The 25,541-nt window shown below is 40.0% G+C and overlaps 1 protein-coding gene across 22 annotated transcripts in view; it reads left to right on the forward strand.

Annotated features, from left to right (window-relative positions):
• The window catches only part of LOC114645722 (von Willebrand factor A domain-containing protein 5A-like), a 168,839-nt gene extending 144,863 nt beyond the window's left edge, over window positions 1-23,976 (forward strand). For 13 of the 22 annotated variants that reach the window (XM_051923114.1, XM_051923113.1, XM_051923115.1 and 10 more), the window contains 3 exons: window positions 4,836-4,981; window positions 19,787-19,913; window positions 21,961-23,975. In XM_051923114.1, coding sequence (XP_051779074.1) covers window positions 4,836-4,981; window positions 19,787-19,913; window positions 21,961-22,040 — 353 coding nt within the window. In that variant the 3' untranslated portion in view covers window positions 22,041-23,975. Of the gene's footprint in view, window positions 1-4,835; window positions 4,982-19,786; window positions 19,914-21,960 lie in introns of all 22 variants that reach the window. The other 9 variants (XM_051923102.1, XM_051923103.1, XM_051923104.1 and 6 more) reach the window with 1 other exon arrangement.
• The last annotated feature ends 1,565 nt before the right edge of the window (window positions 23,977-25,541 follow it).

Below are 25,541 nucleotides of genomic sequence, written 5' to 3' on the forward strand. Positions count from 1 at the left end.
GCTTTAGAAATAGGGAGATGAAGAACAAAGTGCTTACTCACAGGGCTAAATATGTATCCCCTTGCATCCATGGTCGCAGAATGTGCTTTTATAGTTGTCTTCTCCGGGCCCCCCCCCCACCCCATCAAACAGTCCACTGCCTGCTTGGAAAGCATGCACCCTCTATCCCACTTCTAACTTCAGAGGGTGGTAGAGGAAGAGGAATTAATTCCGCCACATTGTGCCAGAACGATGGTGTGGTCTTGAAAAGTACTTTGGCTTCCTTTCTGACACCTCTGACACACGGCCCACATTTTCTGCAGTGCCACATGCACCCAGTTGCCCTATCCATTTGGCCTGCACAGTCCTGCCAACCAACTCTACCTCAATCCGCTCCTCTGGGGTTAGAAGCAATCTGTCTGCCACACTATCCCCTAGGTCATGAGCTGACCCAAGGCCTGGGTCCTCGTCCAAGGCTCACTGGCAGCTATACAGACACATACCAGTAGGCTTCAGCAGAAGGAAGACATAGAATAAAGTGGTTACTGAGAGTGGAGGATCAGAACCCCCTCATTTCCATGCTTGTGGGAGCTGCTTTTGTAGATGGTTTCTCCCAGTATTTGACCTCCACCGATATTCCACTGCTTCCTGGAAAGGTTGTCTGCCTCAGGTCCAGAGTCAGGAGCACTGCAATATGTAATAAATGCAGGACACATTTTAAGGCAGAGGAATTCCTATCTTTTGCCACTGTACATAATAAGCACTTATTTCAGCCTATTTTAATATATTCATTATTCAGTTTAAGGATTGTGACATTTGGAGATCTCTATATTTTCTGTATAGTGTATTTGTGTCTTTGGAACAATTATGTTCAGATGTAGTCTTCTAGTGATGCCCTGTTTTTTCTGTTTACATATCAGAACATGTATCATAAGCTGCCTATGAGTTGTATGAGAGGCTGGACACTAAGGAGGGAGAAAAGGACCGGTGGGCTAGACAGAGGGACCGAGCTGGGAAAGATGTGCAGCAGGTTAGGGTGATAAAGGATAAAGATGGAAACATACTCACAAGCGAAGAGGGTGTGTTGAGCAGATGGAAAGAGTACTTTGAGAGGCTGGTGAATGAAGAGAATGAGAGAGAGAGAGAGAGAGAAAGAGAGAAGGTTAGATGATGTGGAGATAGTGAATCAGGAAGTGCAACGGATTAGCAAGGAGGAAGTAAGGACAGCTATGAAGAGGATGAAGATTGGAAAAGCCGTTAGTCCAGATGACTTACCTATGAAAGCATGGATGTGTTTAGGAGAAATGGCAGTGGAATTTTAACTAGATTGTTTAATAGAATCTTGGAAAGTGAGAGGATGCCTGAGGAGTGGAAAAGAAGTGTACTGGTGCCAATATTTAAGAATAAGGGGATGTGCAGAGCTGTAGTAACTACAGGGGGATAAAATTGATGACCCACAGCATGAAGTTATGGGAAAGAGTAGTGGAAGCTAGGTTAAGAAGTGAGGTGATGATTAGTGAGCAGCACTATGGTTTCATGCCAGGAAAGAGCACCACATATGCAATGTTTGCTCTGAGGATATTGATGGAGAAGTTTAGAGAAGGCCAGAAGGACTTGCATTGCGTCTTTGTGGACCTGGAGAAAGCATATGACACAGTGCCTCAAGAGGAGTTGTGGTATTGTAGGAAGAAGTCGGGAGTGGCAGAGAAGTACGTAACAGTGGTACAGGATATGTGCGAGAGAAGTGTGACCGTGGTGATAACTGCAGTAGGAGTGATGCATTCAACTTGGAGGTGGGTTTACATCAGGGTTCGGCTCTGAGCCGTTTCTTATTTGCGATTGTGATGGACAGATTGACAGATGAGATTAGACAGGAGTCCCCATGGACTATGATGTTTGCTGATGACATTGTGATCTGTAGCGAGAGTAGGGAGCAGGTTGAGGAGACCTTGGAGAGGTAGAGATTTGCTCTAGAGAGGAGAGGAATGAAGATCAGTAGGAACAAGACAGAATACATGTGTGTAAATGAGAGGGAGGTCAGTGGAATGGTGAGGATACAGGGAGTAGAGTTGGTGAAGGTGGATGAGTTTAAATGCTTGGGATCAACAATTCAGAGTAACAGAGATTGTGGAAGAGAGTGCAGGCAGGGTGGAATGGATAGAGAAGAGTGTCAGGAGTGATTTGTGACAGGTGGGTATCATCAAGAGTGAAACGGAAGATCTACAGGACAGTAGTGAGACTAGCTATGTTTTATGGGTTGGAGACAGTGGCACTGACTAGAAAGCAGGAGACAAAGCTGGAGGTGGCAGAGTTAAAGATGTTAAGATTTTCATTGAGTGTGACAAGGATAGACAGGATTAGAAATGAGGACATTAGAGGGTCGGCTCAGGCTGGAAGGTTGGGAGGCAAAGTCAAGTTAAGTCAAGTTGGGGAGCATGCACTGGTACAGTGTGTTGCCACACCCACTACACAACAAAACAACTCGGGATCCCGGTAGGCAACCCCCCAGGCAGACACGCGGTCCTGTCCCACCCTCCGAAAATAACCCTCTATCTGCTGCAGCCAGGTGTTACGTGGGCAACCCCTTGGCCTGGTCCGGCCACATGGGTCCCCAACAATGAGGATCTTATGGACACGTACCACATGGCCGTAGTGCCGTAACTGACACTCCCTCACAATGTAGACAATGTGCCTCATTCGGGACTCCATGAGCAACTGCTCATTCAACACAAAGTCAAACCAATGGTACCCAAGTACCAAAGGAGTCCAGTCTTCGTCTCAGGTCACTGGATAGCGTCCATGTCTTGCAACCATATAGCAAGACAGGAAGCACCCAGACTCTAAAGACTTGGACCTTCGTCCTTTTGCATAGATATTGGGAGCGCCACACACCCCTTTCCAGCGACCTCATGACCCCCCATGCTCTCCCAATCCGTCTACTGACTTCATAGGAAGAATCACCAGAGACATGAATGTCACTGCCAAGGTGAACCTCTCAACAAGGTCGACACTCACTCTGCAAACAGACACACTGCTGATGGCTGTGCCCAAGAAGTCATTAAAGACCTGGCTGTTGGTTTTTATCCAGGACACTCGCAAACCCAGACACTCAGACTCCTCACTCAGTCTCTCGAGCCCCCCGATCAGAGCCTCCATTGACTCTGTGAAGTTCACAGCATCGTCAGCAAAGTCAAGATCCGTGAATCTTTCTTCACCAACAGATACCCCACAGCCGCTGGACCCCATGACCTTGCCCAACACCCAGTCCATACAAGCATTGAACAGAGTAGAAACAATAACAAAGAAAGTCAGAGAGGCGAGATTGCGTTGGTTTGGACATGTGCAGAGAAGAGATGCTGGATATATTGGGAGAAGGATCATAAGGACAGAGCTACCAGGGAATAGGAGAAGAGGAAGGCCTAAGAGAAGGTTTATGGATGTGGTGAGAGAGGACATGCAGGTGGTGGGTATAACAGAGCAAGATGCAGAAGACAGGATGAAAAAGATGATCCGCTGTGGCAACCCCTAGCAGGAGCAGCTGAAAGAAGAAGATCATAAGCTGCATACCTGAATGCCCTTGAATGTTTCACCTATCCATAAAGTTACTACTGACTAGTCTGAATGACGATTCAGAAAGCATCCCCGGAGTATATCAAGAAATTTCAGGATACTCACCTCTTAAAAATCTAGTCAGTTAATTAATACGTCAGAAATGGAATGGAATTCAGTACTTCATAAAACAGATTCTAGTTCAATAAATATGAAGCATGCCATATTTGAACTATAAGTAGTCTCATCTAAAGGTGTCTAAAATATAGCCAGGGCAAGATCCAACTTGTGAGAGATGTCTCACAAGAGAGTACATCTCTGGGTTAAATGTTTTGAGAATGCCCAACAATTTAAACCATTTTGGGTCCAACTTTTTTACTGTCCTTTGAGTTTGATTTTATTTAAAATCACATGTAATGCCTTATCAGCAATATTTGGAGTAATACCAGATGAGGTGAGAAATCAGTTACAATGCCATATACTTTCACAGAGATTTATATTGCACAGCTGGAAGAATTGTATAACTCAGTGGGAAAGTGATATTTTATGTTATCTCAAATCGATAAAAAATTTAATTCTCATCATGAAAATCTGTTCAAGATGTTTTCAGAAAATGGCAAGAACTCATTAGTATAATTCCAAAGTAGCATGTTGGGCCAGTATTGTGCTGAACCAGTAATGAGCAAAGCAGAGAAAAAGTAAATAACAGAATTACAACTAAACAGAGTGTCATTATGAACAATGCAACACATACTCTCTCTGACACACTAACACTGAGGACTTTCAGCCAATGAATTGTTCAGCAGAAGTGTGTTAAGAAACACTATGGGGGCTCCTTTATACCAACAGCAATACATCTGCATAATACCTCATTAGGAGTGTGATCACCAAGTCAATCTTTTATGTTGTTTCATTGTTTAAAATGAACCATTTTTAGACGAGGCTCTTTAATCGTAAAGCTCTCTTACTTGGATGGGGATTTTAGTGCTAAATTTCATAGATCATACTTTTGTACTTGCTATGCTATTTCCATTTTATTGGGTTATGTTATAAATAATAATAATAATAATAATTCATTACATTTATATAGCGCTTTTCTCAGTACTCAAAGCGCTATCCACACAGGGAGGAACCGGGAAGCGAACCCACAATCTTCCACAGTCTCCTTACTGCAAAGCAGCAAACATAAAGGATGCAGTGTATAGGATAGCGCAGTGTATTCATTGCAATCTATGTTCTTGTGTAGATCCTTCTTGTTTAATATGTCATATTAACATATTATATGTAATGTTCCATTCTCTTATAAGTTCCAGTGGAGGAAGAGAAACAAAAAGATCCCATGTTGAAGCTGATATCTTTCCAAAAAGCAAATGGATCTTGGGAATTGCAGCAAGAATTAATAAATTTGTTTAACAAGGCAGAACAAGAAGTTCTACAGAAAAAGCCAAAAGAGGTATGATCTTTGACATATAGTTTAGATTGTTCTTGGCTTTACTGAGGCATATTAAATCTTAATTAATAAATTAAGTAAAGATAATAGGTGACCTGCTAGACTATAAAGGCCATGTCACATTTGACGACTTTTCTGGCAAATTTCAGTCGTGGCCTTCATTTACATAATCTTAGAGAGTCGGATGTGGTCGTCGGTGCTCTCCTGTGACGATCAGTCATGTCTTCATGTTCTTTCTCATTCTTTCTCTGTTAATAGGCTTCTTTGATGTGCTTGATGCTCAACAGATGTTGCTGCTGTTCTTTGTCTTTCTGCCATCATGGTGGTTATCACTTGTTTTCTTAATCACTTTGCCGTAAACACATGACTGCATGACATAACCACCAAGTTTCTGCCCTCTAATTTTTTGGGAATTTCCACAACTTATCAGGTCATTAAGTTTTTGATTAAGACAAAGGTCAAGATTCTAATCCTAGTCATTTATGAGTAATCACATCACAAAGGACCAAACCATAGACATTTGTACATACACATTTCCAAAAAACATTATACTAGGCCAATAAGGAGATAGCCTAGAATTGGACACATCACTACATTTGGGCAAAATTTTCTTGGTGGTTCAATCATTAGCTGCAGAGCTTGACAGATTTTTCTTTTACATGCCAAACACATGTACTGTATGTTTACCTGCAGATGGCATCTATAATTGTGCCAGGTTGGAATGCTTTTGGATGCAACCCTAATATAGGACAGCGATTCATATCTGGTTCCTACCCTGCATCTGGTGCTGGTAGGAATAGGCTCTACCACCCTGTGACAGAATGAGAGATGTCCAGAAGTCGATTACTAGATCCATGAGGCAAATATACTTGAAAATTATTTACATTAAAGCTTAACATGTAAGAAGTAAAAGTATTGGGTTATCATTATATAATATAGGTCACAAGTTAAAAAGTACACCTTATGAGAAAGACTTCGGAGCACTAGTGGTGTCTAGACTGTCCAATTAAAGGGACTGCACTACCAGTATATTTTACATTGCTGATTCAGTTACGTCTATTGTCATATCCTTAGTTTTTCAGTCCAATGTGTGTCTGATTTGTATATTTATAAGTTAATAGCAAAATACCCGCGCTTCGCAGCGGAGAAGTAGTGTGTTAAAGAGGTTATGAAAAAAAAAGGAAACATTTTAAAAATAACGTAACATGATTGTCAATGTAATTGTGTTGTCATTGTTATGAGTGTTGCTGTGTTTTATATATATAAAATACACACACACACATATAAACATATATATACATATACATATACACATATATATACATATCTACATATATATATATATATATATATACATATACACATCCACATATCAACATATATATATATACACATATATACACACACACACGCTTTATGGGTGATGATTGTTTTACTCTTTTTATCTTTATTTTATTTTATTGTAGAATCAACTCCTATCTGCGCACAGCAGGGCAGCTGTGGGCGGATGCGTATGGTGTATTCACTCCATGTTATCGTGCATTGCGCTGTCAGTGGTATTTTGATAAAAGAATTTGAACAACATATAAGAAGCGTATAAATCATTAAACAGTAAAACATTAACATTTAAGAAGTAAAGTTACATTAAGTACTACTGCAGTGCCTTCGGGTATACCTCATTTTTTGTTTGCCCATTACATGCTTAAATGTATAAATTGTTTGGTGCACCTACCCGAGAACACGCGACATATAACCGAGCGTGGGAGAAGCATGGATTTTAAACACGTGTTGAGTTCATCTGCTGGTCTCCCTCGTGGAATAACTGGTAATGTTTGACTAAAATGTACAGCGAGTAAAACGACATTACCTCCTTTTTTTTTTTTTACGATCTCTGAGATCTTGCTTTTTTCGGTTCAAGGCTTCATAAGCTCTTTTATGTTGTATGGTGTACTTATCCCAAACCATCATCTTTGAATGTTGCAAGACTTTCGCCTTGTATGTAGATCGGGGTAATTACATTCATTGCATTCCTAGTCTGAATCACAATGTGATTGTATGGGTGGTTACCTGGCACTGTAGGGTTGCCACCCGTCCTTTAAAATACGGAATCGTGCCGCGTTTGAGAATGAAATTGCGCGTCCCGTTTTGAATCAATACTGGACGGGATTTATCCCGTATTTTTTTTATCATTTTTTTTTTAAAGCAGCGTCTCATGCAAATCATCCCACACGCATTTTATGAAGATGCCTCCTTTCCTACTTTTGATTGGGTAATACTTGATGTCATCGTTAGTTTGATTGGTGTTTTTAACTGTCCAGTGAGGAGGGCGTGTCTTTTAAGTACAGTCTGCAAAGTGTTGGCACTGAGATGTGGCGTCAGCGCCATAGTTGAAGCCCCTAACGTTGCGGTCAGCAAGTCGGCTAACATCCGCCATGTGCCGTCTTTCAGTTGCAAGAAGCAGATGATAGAATGGTTGAAACTGTTGCCCCTAACGTTGCGCCACGGCGTGTGGTTCGTTTATACGTCGTGTCTTCTCATTAAACTTTTATCTTGCGAATATGTTATTGCAATCCGCAGCGGGAGCGTTTCTATAAACTTAATTTAAACTTACGTTTTACACCGTGCTTTGTTTCCCTTATGAACATGCTTGTATGCTTAAGTCGCTCCGTTCTCAATTGTTTGCGGCTGTTCCTCCATTTCCCCCTACTTCGTTCTTTTATCTCGCGAATATGTTATAGATAGATAGATAGATAGATAGATAGATACTTTATTAATCCCAATGGGAAATTCACATTCTTCAGCAGCAGCATACTGATACAATAAATAATATTAAATTAAAGAATGATAATAATACAGGTGAAAAAAAAAAACAGACAATAACTTTGTATAATGTTAAATGTTAACGTTTACCCCCCCTGGTGGAATTAAAGAGTCGCATAGTTTGGGGGAGGAACGATCTCCTCAGTCTGTCAGTGGAGCAGGACAGTGACAGCAGTCTGTCGCTGAAGCTGCTCTTCTGTCTGGAGATGACATTATTTAGTGGATGCAGTGGATTCTCCATAATTGATAGGAGCCTGCTGAGCGCCCTTCGCTCTGCCACAGATGTTAAACTGTCCAGCTCCATGCCAACAATAGAGCCTGCCTTCCTCACCAGTTTGTCCAGGCGTGAGGCGTCTTTCCTCTTAATGCTGCCTCCCCAGCACACCACTGCGTAGAAGAGGGCGCTCGCCACAACTGTTTGATAGAACATCTGCAGCATCTTATTGCAGATGTTGAAGGAAGCCAGCCTTCTAAGGAAGTATAACCGGCTTTGTGCTTTCTTGCACAGCGCATCAGTATTGGCAGTCCAGTCTAATTTATCATCCAGCTGCACTCCCAGATATTTATAGGTCTGCACCATCTGCACACAGTCACCTTTGATGATCACTGGGTCTATGAGGGGTCTGGGCCTCCTAAAATCCACCACCAGCTCCTTGGTTTTGCTGGTGTTCAGGTGTAGGTGGTTTGAGTCGGACCATTTAACAAAGTCATTGATTAGGTCCCTATACTCCTCCTCCAGCCCATTCCTGATACAGCCCACGATAGCAGTGTCATCAGCGAACTTTTGCACATGGCAGGACTCCGAGTTGTATTGGAAGTCCGATGTATATAGGCTGAACAGGACCGGAGAAAGTACAGTCCCTTGTGGCGCTCCTGTGTTGCTGACCACAATGTCAGACGTGCAGTTCCCAAGACGCACATACTGAGGTCTGTCTTTGAGATAGTCCACGATCCATGCCACTAGGTATGAATCTAATCCCATCTCTGTCAGCTTGTCCCTAAGGAGCAGAGGTTGGATTGTGTTGAAGGCGCTAGAGAAGTCTAGAAACATAATTCTTACAGCACCACTGCCTCTGTCCAAATGGGAGAGGGATCGGTGTAGCATATAGATGATGGCATCTTCCGCTCCCACCTTCTCCTGATATGCGAACTGCAGAGGGTCAAGGGCGTGTTGAACCTGTGGCCTCAGGTGGTGAAGCAGCAGCCTCTCCATGGTCTTCATCACATGTGATGTCAGAGCAACAGGCCGAAAGTCATTCAGCTCACTAGGACGTGATACCTTTGGGACTGGGGTGGTACAAGATGTTTTCCAAAGCCTCGGGACTCTCCCCTGTTCCAGGCTCAGGTTGAAGATGCGCTGTAGAGGACCCCCCAGCTCCGATGCACAGACCTTCAGCAGTCGTGGCGATACTCCATCTGGACCCGCTGCTTTGCTGGCACGAAGTCTCCTCAGCTCTCTGCTCACTTGCGCTGTTGTTATTATGGGTGGGGATGTTTTTCCTATGCTGGTATCAGCAGAAGGATGTGTGGAGGGTGCAGTACTCCGAGGTGAGAGTGAGAGTGGGTTAGGGTGGTCAAACCTGTTAAAAAAGTTGTTCATTTGGTTTGCTCTCTTCACGTCTCTCTCAATGGTGGTACCCCGCTTCGAGCTGCAGCCAGTGATGATCTTCATCCCATCCCACACTTCCTTCATGCTGTTATTCTGCAACTTCTGCTCCAGCTTTCTCCTGTACTGCTCCTTCGCCGCCCTGAGTTGGACTCGGAGTTCCTTCTGCACGCGCTTGAGCTCATGCTGATCACCGTCTTTAAAAGCCCTTTTCTTCTGATTCAAAAGGCCCTTGATGTCACTTGTAATCCATGGCTTGTTGTTAGCATAGCAGCGTACTGTTCTTACTGGAACTACAATGTCCATACAGAAGTTGATGTAGTCAGTAGTGCAGTCAACAACTTCCTCAATGTTCTCATTATGAGATCCCTGCAGGATATCCCATTCTGTAGTTCCAAAAAGTTCTCTCAGAGTATTCTCAGCCTCCGGGGTCCACTTCCTGAATGATCGTGTGGTTGTAGGTAGGACTCTAACTTTTGGTTTATAGTGAGGCTGAAGCTGAACCAGGTTATGATCTCCTTTCCCAAGCGCAGGCAGCGGGGTGGCACTGTATGCGTCTTTAACGTTTGCATACAGTAAATCAATAGTCTTATTTCCCCGGGTGTTACAGTCCACATACTGGGAAAATGCAGGCAATGTTTTGTCCAGCGTCACATGGTTAAAGTCTCCAGCGATTAGCACAAGCGCCTCAGGGTGCTGCGTTTGTAACTTAGCAACAGCGGAATGGATGATGTCACTCGCTGACTCCACGTCTGCCCGAGGAGGAATATACACGATGACAACAATGACATGTCCAAACTCTCTGGGCAAATAGTAGGGACGTAAACTTACGGCCAACAGTTCGATATCCCTGCAGCAAGTGGAGATTTTGATGTTAACATGTCCAGAGTGACACCACCGTGTATTAACATAGAGAGCGAGTCCTCCTCCTTTGTGCTTACCACAGGCACTTGCATCTCTGTCCGCTCTAACTGTGCTAAACCCGGATAGCTCCACGTTGGCATCTGGAATGGTGTTATTTAGCCACGTTTCGCAGAAACACAACAAACTGCATTCTCTGTAGGTCCTTACATTTTTCACCAGCGCAGCCAGTTCGTCGATCTTATTTGAGATTGAGTTTACATTCCCCAGAATCACAGAAGGCACCGAAGGCTTGAAACGCCACTTTCTCGCAAGCCGCTTCAGTTTTAGCTTAGTGCCGGCTCTGCTGCCACGATACCGCCTTCTTACCTCGTCGGGTAAATATGGAACCACACCGGCACTGGCATTTGTTCTCAGCGCCCGAAGTTGAGTACTTGAATAGGCGAGTCTCGGCGTGTTAAAATCCATGCCCACGTTGTAAAAGTAAGTGTGTCCAGGGAACGAATCAACATAAAATAAAGTGGTAGGAGTGATCAATAAATAAAAATAGAAAAATAAAAGTAGAAAAGTACACATACATATACAGTCATACACGGAGCTGCTGAAAAGGCTGCCACTCACGGCGGCGCCGGATGCAATCCTTAACGGGAGCGTTTCAATAAACTGATTGAAAATAGTTTTGCATTTACCTTTTTAGTAAAAGGCGAGCTTTTAAGCCTGAGAAATCACCCCGTAAATGCACACGTTTAATTGGACATGTGTTAATATGTATGGTTACACAGTATTAAAAGACAGTGAACAACGTCAGTTACCTTTCTTCCCGCGTTTGATAAAAGGTGAGCTTTTAAGCCTGAGAAATCACCCCGTAAATGCACACGTTTAATTGCACATGTGTTAATATGTATGCTTACACAGTATTAAAAGACAGTCAAAAATTAACGTCATTTACCTTCGTTCCCGCGTGTGACTCGTGCTGTAAATGTCTTCCTTGTTTTTAGTTCACGTGATTACGTAGGAGGCATGATGACGCGATACGTGACTCCGCCTCCTCCATTACAGTGTATGGACAAAAAATATGTTCCAGTTATGACCATTACGCTTTGAATTTCGAAATGAAACCTGCCTAACTTTTGTAAGTAAGCTGTAAGGAATGAGCCTGCCAAATTTCAGCCTTCTACCTACACGGGAAGTTGGAGAATTAGTGATGACTGAGTCAGTGAGTGAGTGAGTCAGTCAGTCAGTGAGGGCTTTGCCTTTTATTAGTATAGATACAGTTGCATACATTACTGTCTGGATGATTATTGCATACTGTTTTCACTCCCTAGTTCATAATATAAAAATGACACAATAGAACCAGACAAATCCAATTCTAATTAAAGTGCTTCTTCTCATCCTATTCATCTTTTTACCACTTCTATGTTGGGTCATTGTACCTGATCAACCTTCTCCTTACAGCTCCGTCCTTCACCTCCTCCTCAGTCAGACACCCTTCATTCAGATCTTCTTTTACTTTATCCATCCACCTCCACTTTGGTCTCCCTCACTTTCTCTTCCTCTGTACTTCCATTTCCATCTCTCTTCTGCCCACATATTCATTGTACTGAATCTCCTCATCACTTGTCTATACCACTTCAATCTACCTTCCTGTACTTTCTTAGATATCTCTCCCACTTTTGTTGTACTTTTATTGTTGTACCTTTTTTTGTACTTCTGATTTCTTCTTCTGTCATTTTTTTAACTCCACACATCCATCTTAACATTCTCTATTCTGCCACATCTAACTTTTTCTCATGTGTTCACTTTACTGTCCGTGTCTCAGCTCCATACATCATTGATGGTCTTATGACTGTCTTGAAAACTTTACCTTTAATCTTCATCCAATTGCTCCATCCACACTGCACTGTATGGGTTATCTCTGCATCTAGTTTGCCATCTTGAGCTACCGTTGTACTTGATATTTAAATGTATCCTTGCTTTTCAATAGATCTCTCTTCAGGCTAACTTCTGAATTCTTATCATCATTAAACTTCAAATATTCTGTCTTCTTCCTATTTATATTCAGTCCTCCATCCTCCAAAGCCCTTCCCTGTTCTTCCAACTTCCTTTCCACTTCCTTTTCTGGACCTACGCAAAATAATGTCATCAGTCAAAAAAGCCTGAACAAGGATGATTGGCCTTTTATCCCACCAACGAACACATCCATAATGAGATCAAAGAGGTAAGGACTTAAATAAGATCCCTGGTGTAGACCTTCTCTAATTGGAATTTTATCTGTTACCCCAACACTGCTTTTAACCCAAGTCCTCACTCTCTCATACTTATACTGGACAATCCAGACATTCTTTTCTAGCACTCCTTTCTCTCTCCTGCACCTCCACACCACTTAATATGACACTCTATCATAAGTCTTCTCCAAATCAATAAACACAATATCCTTTATGTTTTTCTTGATATTTCTCTCTTGTGGAAGAAATAAATTGAAATTTATTAAAGAAACAAATTTGTCATCAACTAGGACTTCTTTTAGTCAGAATTTCAGACAGGAGGAAGCTTCTTCATGTGTCTTTAATTTCCCTTCATGAAGAGGGAGCACCCCATCACAGTAGTCTGCTAAGGGAATGTTCCCTGAGAAGAGGTGTCACAGAAATTGTCACAGAGTAAAAATAGATACCCGCATTTGTAGACAATTGATTTACATAACAGTGCTGAATTAATGCCGACATATCCATCTGACATTTACTGTCATTGGTTCCAAAGACATGAGATGTTTTCAGCAGAGGGCATAACAAGCTTACATACCCCAAGCTAAAAGCCCCATTTCACTATAGTCTTGTTCTTCTCCACATTTCTTAACTTCTGCTCTTACCCTTCTTTTATGAAATCTTCTGTGTATGTGACAACTGTCAAGTCTTACTGGGTGCATGACATTTAGCCACTTCTTAAACCACCTAAGCCATTTTATTGCACAAGTCTCTTCATGCTATTTCAAGAACAAATGCTATATACAGTATGTCTTCCTTAATGTACACTGCACACAAAAACACTTCATGCACAAACCGTGTTATCCTTTAATAAGTATATTATTCTATGACACTCTGCATCAGTTGCTCCTCTCCAAACTTCTCCTCCCCTAAGCCTTCTCTCAATAACTCTTTCCCAAATTTTTATTGTGTGTGACATTAACTTTATTCTTATATAGATGAAAAAGAGAGTGCAGGCAGGGTGGAATGGGTGGAGAAGAGTGTCAGGAGTAATTTGTGACAGATGGATATCAGCAAGAGTGAAAGGGAAGGTCTACAGGATGGTAGTGAGACCAGCTATGTTATATGAGTTGGAGACGGTAGCACTGACCAGAAAGCAGGAGACAGAGCTGGAGGTAGCAGAGTTAAAGAATGAGGCCACCTATACTGTCAGCGAATATATTCAATTCTGTGAGTCTATAATCATTAAGAAAAAATCTGTCAAGTTGTACCCAAACAGTAAGCCATGGATCACTAAAGAGGTTAAAGCATTACTATTGCAAAAGCAACATGCACATCAAGAAAATAAGTTAGAAGATAAGCGAATTTTACAGCAAAGGATTAACAGGTTAATTAAACAAAATAAAAAGATGTATGGGGAAAAAATCAAGAGGTGGTTCAATGATAACAATCCAAAGCAGGTCTGGAAGGGACTAAAAACAATTACAGGACTGGGCCCTAAAAAGAATGTGGATTTTCCAGCTGACAAAGACCACAAGCTTTTAGCAGATAAACTGAATAACTTTTATGCCAGATTTGAAACAAGTGATTTCAGCTCCCAAAATACAGAAATAAAGGAAATGCTTTATAAAAACACCAGGTATTCTGCTGTGATTGGGTTCAGTTTAACTGAAATGGAGAAAGGCTTGTGGCAGGCCAAAACAAACAGTGCAGTGGGACCAGACGGCATATCAGGTCGGCTTTTAAAGTCTTGCTCTAAGCAGCTCTCTCCAGTTTTTCATTTTCTTTTTAACTGGTCTCTGACCTGTGGTATTGTACCTAATCTCTGGAAACAATCAATCATTACCCCTGTATCTAAGGTTTCTAGGCCAAGCTGTTTAAGTGATTACAGACCAGTGGCACTTACATCTATTCCAATGAAATGCTTTGAACACTTGGTGAAAATCATTTTAATGACAGAGACAAAGTCTTTTCAAGACAACAATCAATTTGCTTATTGTGCAAACAGAAGTGTGGAAGATGCTCTGCTTGTTATCTTACATCAAATCTATACCTTTCTTGATCAGCCTGGTTCATATGTCAGAGCACTATTTTTGGATTTTTCTTCAGCGTTCAATGCTATACAGCCTCATATACTGATTGGGAAATTAAACAGTATGAATGTAAACCCATTTATCACACTATGGATTCAGAACTTTCTTTTAAATCGTTCACAGACAGTTAAAGTTCAGGACATTTTTCAATAGCCATTCATTCAAACACAGGAAGTCCGCAGGTGTGTGTCTTATCACCATTACTGTTTACTCTGTACACAAGTGACCTGAGACAGAACAATGACCACTGCTCCATTATTAAGTACGGGGATGACACCATGATCATAGGATGCATATCTGGGGAGGATGAAAGCCACTATCTAAATCAAGTGGACTGTATGGTAAACTGATGCAATAAAAACTCTCTCACTCACTTTGAATGTAAAAAAGACCAAAGAAATGATATTTGATTTTAAGAGACAGAAATATGTATGTTCACCTATTGTAGTTCTGGGAGAGGAGGTAGAAATAGTGAATGAATATAAATACTTAGGAACTTACCTAGATAACAATCTTAACTGGAATACAAATACAAAAAATGTATTTTCTAAATGCAACCAGCGCTTATTTCTCCTCCATAAACTCAAACTATTTAAAGTAGACAAGGACCTCATGTTGTCCTTCTATCGTAGTATGATCCAGTACGTTTCATTGCCTGGTTTAATAGTCTGACAAACCAAAACTCAAAAAAGCTCCAGCAGATTACGAAGTATGCAGCTAAAGTTATTGGGGACTGATGTAGATGATTTGACTAGTGTGTGTCAGAGGGCAATGCTAAAGAAACTGGAAATCATCTCAACTGATGACAGACATCCATTACATGAGAACTAAACTTCAGTAAATCAGGAAGGATAGTTGCTTTGAAAACCCACACAAATCGCTCCAGAAACTCCCTTCTTCCTAGTGCCATACGACTTTTCAATAAGAAATATCGGAGATAATTTTTTTTTTTTTTTTTTTTTTTGGTATAAATATGTTTTATTTAACTGCCTTACCTTAACCTTTCTTATTTCTATTTGTCTGTTTTATTTCATTCTGTTTGTTACCTGTTATTAGATGCAACTGAGAAGGCAAATTTCATGTTTTCCTGTGTAAACATGACTAAATAAAGAAACCTAAACCTAAAGATGTTAAGATTTGCACTGGGTGTGACAAGGATGGATAGGATTAGAAATGAGTACATTAGAGGGTCCGCTCAAGTTTGATGGTTGGGGGACAAAGTCAGAGAAGCGAGATTGTGTTGGTTTGGACATGTGCAGAGGAGTGATGCTGGGTATATTGGGAGAAGGATGCTAAGGATAGAGCTGCCAGGGAAGAGGAAAAGAGGAAGGCCTAGGAGAAGGTTTATGGATGTGGTGAGAGAGGACATGCAGGTGATGGGTGTAACAGAACAAGATGCAGAGGAGAGAAAGATATGGAAGAAGCTGTGGCGATCCCTAACGGGAGCAGCCGAAAGAAGAAGAAGTTTCCACTATCCGGAATATCTCCATACCTCTGCTGGTATTTCATCTGGTCCTGTTGCCTTTCCATTTTGCTTCCTCCCTCCTTATTCTTGGCACTAGCCCTTCATTTGGGATTTCATCCCCAAATACTACTCTTGGATTTTCTTCATCAACAGCTTTTTAAAGTACTTCTTCCATCTTTTATTGATCCTATCATGCTCACTTAAGAACACACCTTGCTCATCTTTCATATGCTTTATCTGACTTAAACCCTTTCCAGTCTTGTTCCTAGTCTTTGCTATTCTAAAAAATCATTCTCCCTGTTTACACCACCTCCAAGCTTGTTCCTTGGTTGTTACCACTACCCTCTTTCCCTCCTTGTTCGTCTGCCTATACATTTCTCTATATTTTCCATCTTCCCTGATTAGTACCATGTCTTCCTTGCCTCCTTTTTAGCCTTAATCACATCCACCACCATGTCTCTTTGCCCCCTGGAGGGCTGCTTCCTGTCATCCTACCTAACACTTTTCATCTACTCTTAATACAACTTTGCTATTCTTCTTCTACCATTTCTCCACACTCTCAAATACCTGCACTTCGTTTAAAACTTTCTCTGTAGATCTGTTGTTAATCTTTCTCTTTTAATCTCCACCATTTTATTCCCATGTTCTTCCTTCCTCATGTCAAACTGGTGCTGACTGTGTGCTTTGTATACTAAGAGCTTTCCTGCTCTGAGACACTTGGCACACTTTGATGCTTGCTGTGTACTTTGCATTCCAAGTGATTGGAACACAATATACACGCGGTGACACATTATGGAGTTTTTATTTAAGAGATTTTTGCACAGCTGTTCCATTCTAAAACAGTATTTATTATTTGGTAAATTTGTTCTCTGTTTGATTTGTTTAACTGCAGTTTATATGACAGTTCAAGTATAATTAAAATTAATCTTATTTGATCTCAAGTTTAAAAAAAAGATTCTAATAATTGTTTTGATATAAATTAAGTTGGAAGGACTTAATTTTAGATATTTTAAAATTTTCAGGTCTATACCGGTATATACCATTACCATCCATAAAAATTAATCACCAAATTATTTCCACTTTATAGAATCATATTAATATGCTTGAATGAAATACAATACTTTGCCATTAATACGCAATTGATTTCGAATAAAAATTTGAATTGTGCCATTAATCATTATTCAATTTTTAAGTCGAAGAGCAGCCCTAGTTATAACATCTAGAAAGAATGTCTATAATGCTTTTAACACTTTTAATCATGTAAAAAGTAACATAATAAAATTACCTTCACCTACACATGGTGAAAGGTTTCACCAGAACTTTGAGAGAGAAACGTTGTCAGGGACATCATAACTGCTGGCCAACAATTGTTGGACACTGAAATGAATAGAAACAAAAATCAGGAGTAAAACATTTTCAGCTCAGTTAAACTAATGCAAAATATCAGCATCATCCATCCATCCATTTTCCAACCCGCTGAATCCGAACACAGGGTCACGGGGGTCTGCTGGAGCCAATCCCAGCCAACACAGGGCACGAGGCAGGGAACCAATCCTGGGCAGGGTGCCAACCCACCGCAGTATCAGCATCATTAAGTGATTAAACACATTAAATGCAATAAAAGTTAATGCCATGTTTCTCTAAATGTTTACATGATACACTCAATCTGAAATTATATTTGTGTTATGTTTAAAGCTGTATAGCATAATCCCCCAGAATGTTTATGGAAGCAAAACTTTAAAAAAATCTTTTGGCCAGTGTTATGGAAAAATGAAGCAGTGCAGATGCCAAATGTTAGCTTCAATGTGTTATTCAGCATGAACAAGGAGCCAGGGATAGAAATTATTTAAGGGTAAATGTCACACAAATATTAAGGAATGCTTGTTTACACCAAGCATTATAGATGAGAGGGAAAATTTAGTTACCTACTGATGAAGACTATAGCTGCATTTACCCAAAATTACCAAAGTTCTGCAACTTCAGTACAGTATGCTTCATGGGATTCTGGCAAAAGCTTGACGCGTTGAAATGATTCCACAGACAAAATATCTTAGTTTTAAAAACTTTTGTAAAAATTCAATGTAAAGCAGTTCACGCAAAACTAGAGAAAAAATTGATATACCAAGGAAAAGTTTAAGGCTTATATATCTTGTTTGTTTCTTTAAATTCTCTTATACAGTTGAACCATTTCTAAATGTCCAGAAAACTGTATGCTTGTCCAATTTTAACGCTGTAAATGAGTCTTTCAGTCCCTGTTAGCACTGGGACCTATTCTAAGCAACAACTAACTTAATTAATACATTATATACAGTGGAACCTCGGTTCACGACCATAATTCGTTCCAAAACTCTGGTCGTAAACCGATTTGGTCGTGAACCGAAGCAATTTCCCCCATAGGACTGTATGTAAATACAATTAATCTGTTCCAGACCGTACGAACTGTATGTAAATATATATATTTTTTTAATTTTTAAGCACAAATATAGTTAATTATACCATAGAATGCACAGCGTAATAGTAAACTAAATGTAAAAACATTGAATAACACTGAGAAAACCTTGAACAACAGAGAAAACTAACACTGCAATAGTTCACGCTATAGTGCTAGGAATCACTTGCTAAAAACACTTTTTTTTAATGAGTTTTAAGCACAGGGGAAAAAATGAACATTTGAAAAATCCGTAATTTAATAAACCACCAAGAAAAGTAACATTGCAACAATGCAGGCTACGAACCGATCGCTGTAAACAGAACTGAAAACAAAAACAAGCCTTCTCTACCTTATGCGTCCCTCCCTCTCTCGCTCGCTCTCTCTCTCTCTCTCTGTCTCATTTGCGAGCCTGGAGCGCCTGTGTGTGCGTCTCTCTCGCCCACTGCCTGTGTGTGTGCGTGGCTCTCTCTTGCGCGCTGCCTGTGTGTGTGCACGGCTCTATCTCTCTTGCTGCCTGTGTGTGTGTGCGCGGCTCTCTCTTGCGCACTGCCTGTGTGTGTGTGCGCCTCTCTCTCCAGCGCTGCCTATGTGTGTGCGTGGCTCTCTTGCTGCCTGTGTGTGTGCTGCCTCTGTGTGTGTGTGTGTGTGTGTGTGTGTGTGTGTGTCACGCTCTCTCTCTTGCTCGCTGCACAGGAAATGCACAGGGAGAGACTGAACATGTACAAACTGAAAGGGAACCTGGCTTGTTGGTATACCGAGTGTGTGGTTGTGAACCGAGGCAAAGGTTTGGCGAACTTTTTGGTCGTAAACCGATTTGTTCGTGAACTGAGGTTCCACTGTTGTAGATATAGCTTATATCTTATATTAACTTACAGGGGATAAAAGACTATACCATATTCTAATAGCTCTTCTTCTCTAGGTGCCAAGCAAACACTATATCAATTTAACTCAAAGCATTAACTTTCTAAGATTGGCTCTTACAAAGTCCTTGACCAAAGCTTTGAATAAAAGAAATGGAAAAGTTATGTTGGGTTAAAAAGCCTGCTCTAATGTTTTTTTTTTTTCCTAAACCTTTCATGTCCTTCAGTCTGTGTGTTGTTTCCATCTTGATAATCTCCCTAAAATCCCAGTGTCTTTTGTAAATATGTTATGGGAATACACTCTGACATTGCATTCATTAGTAGCTTGTTGACTTTAACACTTAAATCTTCTGTCATTCATGTACGTCCAAATTGCAGCAGTCCTAGATAAATAAAATGATTTGTGTGAACTGATAATAAAAATCCAACCACTTTGTATAAACCTGTCCTTGTATTTACTTTCCTTTTTAGATAAGTGACAAGTCAGTTTGGGCCACATTTTTGGCACTACTGTGGCTCCATGGCTTCAACTCTCATATGAAGGATGAGTGGAAGTTTGTGGCACTAAAAGCAGTCTCTTGGATAAAAGCACAACCAGGTATGTCCTTTTAATTATATTTACTAATAAAGCATGTACTGTAGCATTTTGTCAGACTCAGGTAACCTTTTTGAAAGTGATGCACAGATGTGGACAAATTTGTTGGTATCTGTCCAGCTCATTGAAAAAGTGCTGTCTGCCTCCTGAAAAGCAGTGAATTTGAAAAGCAATTGTCCTGTTTACTCCTGCATGACTTTATTATGTCATCAAGGAAAGCAAAGCAAGTGTGAAAAGGGATCAAGTATTGCTTATTCTTCAAAGATATTCTGTTGGTACCCCAGGAAAGGACCCTAAATAATTAGATTCGAGTGATTTGTTTTTTAATTCTGTTTACTTTAATTAGTATCACACATGTCTCTAATTGTGCAATCAGTCATTCATCCTATTTAAATGGAGAAAAGTTGTCACTCTGCTGTTTGGTATCATCGTGTGTCCCACACTGAACACGGACCACAGAAAGCAAAGGAGAGAGTTGTCTGAGGAGACCAGAAAGAAATTTATAGACAAGCATGTCACACACAAAGGGTGTAAGACCACCTCCAAGCAGCTTGATGATCCTGTGACATCAATTACAAATATTATTAAGACATTTAAGGTCCATAGGACTGTGTCCAACCTCCCTGGACTCAGCTGCAAGAGAAAAATCAACCCCAGAATGGACAGAAGGATAGTGAGAATGGTAGACAAAAAGCCAAGGACAGCTTCAAAGAGATACAAGCTGAACTTCATTCAAAGTCAACGTCCATCAGTGTCTGATCGCACCTTCTGTCACTTTTTGAGTGACAGTGGGCTTAGTGGACGAAGACACAGGAGGACTCCACTGTTGAAAGAAAAACCTAAAAAAGCCAGACTGGAATTTGCTAAAATGCATATTAACAAATTACAATGCATCTACAAGAATGTCCTTTGGACAGATAAGACAAATCTGAACGTTTTTGGCAACTCAAATCAGTTGTATGTCCACAGATGAAAAAAATGAAGCTTTCAAAGTAAAGAACACAATAACAACTGTGAAACATTGAGAAGGAATTGTTATGTTTTGGGGCTGTTTTCCTGCATCTGGCCCGTGGTGCCTTGAGTCTGTGCAGGGAAGAATGAAATCTGAAGACTATCGAGACAATCTGAAGCAAAATGTATTATCATGGAATTTTGCCTTACTATAGCTGCTTTATAGCAGCTATAAAAAGAGCTTCAAACATCCTCTGCTGGGATGGCAGAATCTATCAGAAAGACTAATAATCTCAGCAGCATTCAATCAATTGGACATTTATTTTGGAGTAGCTATATGGAAGCCACTCTTGCATAAAAGACATGTAAATGACTATGAAAGGCTGAAGAAAAGGGTTCTCTGGTGAGACAGAAATTGAACTCTGTGGGCAGAGCTTCAAGCACTACGTCTACAGAAGACAAGGCATAGCTCATCACCTGCCTAATACCATCCCTACAGTAGTTACACCATCCTTAGTAATTACACAAAGTCTCTGGTTAGGTCGTCATCTGTGGTCAGTTTTCTCTTTAGCCAGATCATTGTCTGGTCTGATTTCTAATCAGCTCTCTCTGTCGCTCTAGCCAGCTTATTGTCTGACTTATTGTCCTCTTATCATTGAGACTCATAAACTTTTCCTGTCCCTTCCCCTGTTTCCTTCTGGTGGAAGGGCTCGTATCTATACCATCACCACAGAAATCTTCCTGGATCTCATATATACCTGTCTTCATAAAAGGAGCTCATATAAATAAACTACTTTCTGATTTATCCTAACATGGTGCTCTTTGTTAATTCCAGTTATACGTTGTTTAATTTTGACCTGCTTTACATGCATCACTTATTTTTGTTACTGACATAAAGGCTTCTGGGAAAACACAATGAAGCATTTTGAGTTTTCTTTATCTCATCCGTGCTCAGGATAAAGCGGATATAGGAAATGGATGAGTGGATGGACGAGTGATGTTTGGTGAAAGTCAAAAATTATTGAAAACATTAAAAAGTATAACTTTTTACTTCAGTTATTCGATCTTTATTAAGTACTTCTCATTTTATATTTTGCAGGCTTAAATCTAAGTATCTGCCTACAAGCTGGGAATGATTTGCTGGGATGTCAGCTGGATCTGAAGACGCTTGAACTCTAACCACAAAACTGGCCACAAGTTTTACAATAGCCAGCAACTGAGGCATTTTAGCTACTTTGTGTGAATTCTTTTAGCATATACGGTTTTGAAAATTTGTTTTGCCGTAAGCTTTTAAAGTTTCACATAGCTTTGCTTTGATATCAAGTTTTTAAAAAATGTTTTCTTTGACAAATAATGTATATAAAGTTTCACTTCTGCAGTATAAATAATGGAGAATTTCAAAGGATAACTTAAAAAATTTTCAAGTTGAAGTTGTTTTTTGACAATCGTAGTATACATTAGTTTGCCACATAAAAGTGTGTTCTAAAGTGACAAATTTTCTATAAATTTTAAAACTACCTAGCCCGTTCTTGTGTTTAAAATTGAAATGAATAGGGCCGGGGTCCAAATATGAAAGCGCGAAAGTCTTAAAACCTGAAGAATATGTTCATTTTGAAGCAGAAAGGGTTTTGATTTAAGAAAACGTGCCTTTCACATTTCTGAGGCATGCTTGTGACAACTAAAGTAAAGTGGAACTAATACATTTGATCACAGATTCTTTGCACTATTTTCTTTAGGTAAGGATACGTTTCCTGTTTGCTTGCCTGCTCACAGAAGACATTATGGGTAGAGTATTGACATTTCCACAAATTTACCCCAAAAAAACAAAAGAGGTGTCTTTTAGGATATTATCTGCTTAAATTTCAATGAAAACTGGGAAAATGGGGATGTTGTACAACCTGTGACCAGTAATGTGTATTGGCTTCAGCTTGACTGAGAGATTTAGGCTGGATGATTTAACAATTGACCTATAGTAAGGGAGATAATATAATCCAAAATAATCAACTGCATTTATGTGAAACTTGCATGTTGTTTTTTTAGCTCCAAAAGATTTCTCTGTTATAATTAAGGCTGAGTTTGAGAATTAGCAGTTATTCATAATGTGCGGTAGCCATGTTAAGTCTTCTTTTTTTATTCCTGTTCTATGAAATGCCAGCTTAATCTATCTGCAATCAAGTTTAATGAGAACAGGGATTACTTTATTTGCTTAAGAATCAGAGACATACAGTAAGGGAATAATTATGTTATGGTCTTGTAATTTACCTGAGAACTTGTCATGGCACTTTGCAGCTGCCCTCAGTGAAGAGCGCTATACAAAAAATAAACTAAGCTAAACTGAATTGAATTGCTGAGTGTCTTTACAATCACTTCAAGAGTGAAAGGCCGTCTTTTTCTTTTCTAATGATTCTGTGAATAAGTAACCCCTTCTTTGACTGGAAGAAATGATGAAGCTATCAAAAAATGTTCTTCATGCCACTTCTGTAGCTCACTCCAGTCAATCCAACCACCTAAATTTAAGTATGGTTCACAACTCACCATTTTATCTATGATTCTGATAAGGTTTGTTTTTGGCACAATGCAAGACTGAAGGATACTGAAATCTTTAATTTTTTTTGTTACTTTTGTACAAGAGAATGGAAAGCATCTTTAGGGAACAGACAAGAACGTGGTTAGAGGACAAATATGTCTTCTGAGCAGATGAGATTTGAAGCAACCAGGAGAAGAATATGAAAACAGAAACAGGTCAAAATTGGGACATCAAAGAAAACTGTGCATTAAGGCCAAAAATGAAGAGCAAAATTCTAAGCCAGGGACAACAGCGAAAGCTTTATACACAAATAGAATGATTTTAGTAAAGCAATGAAATTATAGCAATTGTGAACAAATTCGACCTTGAGATTTTCATGAATCTCCACGTTTCATGCACTCCTGAACACATTTTGACCATTTTTGCAGTTATGTCTGTTTGTTTGTGTCTGTCTGTCTGTATTTACGGAAACACCATAACTTGAGAACGCTTTCAGCCAGATAATTGAAATATGGAATATGTTTATTATATCAAAATGTTAGTTTTCTATCAACTTTTGGGCAACATATGTCAACTAGAAGTGGTACTTTACCTGAACACTTTTCAAAATTTTTCATATAAACTGGTACATAGTTTAAATAAATAATTAATTGAAAAATTGTATAGTAGTTTTTCTTGTGAAATTGCATTATAAGAAGAGAAAAAAAAATGAAATTTTATATCATCGTTAATTAGGGTAAGAAACACATAGATATACAATTTCATCTTAATCGGATAAATGGAAATGATATCTTAACAGGTATTAGCACTATTACATGTGCATTACTACCATTATATACAGTATCTCACAAAAGTGAGTACACCCCTCACATTTTTGTAAATATTTTATTATATCTTTTCATGGGACAGAACTGAAGATATGACACTTTGCTCCAATGTAAAGTAGTCCGTGTACAGCTTGTATCACAGTGTAAAGTTGCTGTCCCCTCAAAATAACTCAACACACAGCCATTAATGTCTAAACCGCTGGCAACAAAAGTCAGTACACCCCTAAGTGAAAAATGTCCAAATTGTGCCCAATTAGCCATTTTCCCTCCCCAGTGTCATGTGACTCGTTAGTGTTACAAGGTCTCAGGTTTGGTGCTATTGCTCTCACACTCTCTCGTACTGGTCACTGGAAGTTCAACATGGCACCTCATGGCAAAGAACTCTCTGAGGATCTGAAAAAAAAGAATTGTTGCGCTACATAAAGATGGCCTCGGCTATAAGAAGATTGCCAACACCCTGAAACTGAGCTGCAGCACGGTGGCCAAGACCATACAGCGGTTTAACAGGACAGGTTCCACTCAGAACAGACCTCACCATGGTCGACCAAAGAAGTTGAGTGCACCTGCTCAGTGTCATATCCAGAGGTTGTCTTTTGAAAATAGACGTATGAGTGCCGCCAGCATTGGTGCAGAGGTTGGGGGGTCAGCCTGTTAGTGCTCAGACCATACACCCGCCGCACACTACATCAAATTGGTCTGCATGGCTGTCGTCCCAGAAGGAAGCCTTTTCTAAAGATGATGCACAAGAAAGCCTGCAAACAGTTTGCTGAAGACAGCACAACAACAACAACAACATTTATTTATATAGCACATTTTCATACAAAAAATGTAGCTCAAAGTGCTTTACATAATGAAGAAAAGAAAAATAAAAGACAACGTAAGAATTAAAATAAGACATTAATTAACATAGAATAAGAGTAAGGTCCGATGGCCAGGGAGGACAGAAAAAAACAAGAAAAAAACTCCAGACGGCTGGAGAAAAAAAAACAAAATCTGCAGGGGTTCCAGGCCACGAGACCGCACAGTCCCCTCTGGGCATTCTACCTCACATAAATAAAACAGTCCTCTTTGTATTTAGGGTTCTCACAGAAGGACTTCATGATGATGGTCATGCAGACTTTTGGCTTTTAATCCATCAATGTTGGAACATCATGATGCTTTGAGTAGATGGTGGTGGCGCAGGCCGCCACCACAAAGAAACTGGAAATAGAAACAGATGAGAGAGTAGGGGTTAGTACGGATTTTAGAGCCACCATGAATAGTTATTATGAGTTATTAAGACAAGCAGACTAAGGACATGGATTACTGGAACCATGTCCTGTGGTC

This window comes from Erpetoichthys calabaricus, chromosome 2 (assembly GCF_900747795.2).
Source record: "Erpetoichthys calabaricus chromosome 2, fErpCal1.3, whole genome shotgun sequence".
In the NCBI taxonomy this organism is placed as follows: domain Eukaryota; kingdom Metazoa; phylum Chordata; class Cladistia; order Polypteriformes; family Polypteridae; genus Erpetoichthys; species Erpetoichthys calabaricus.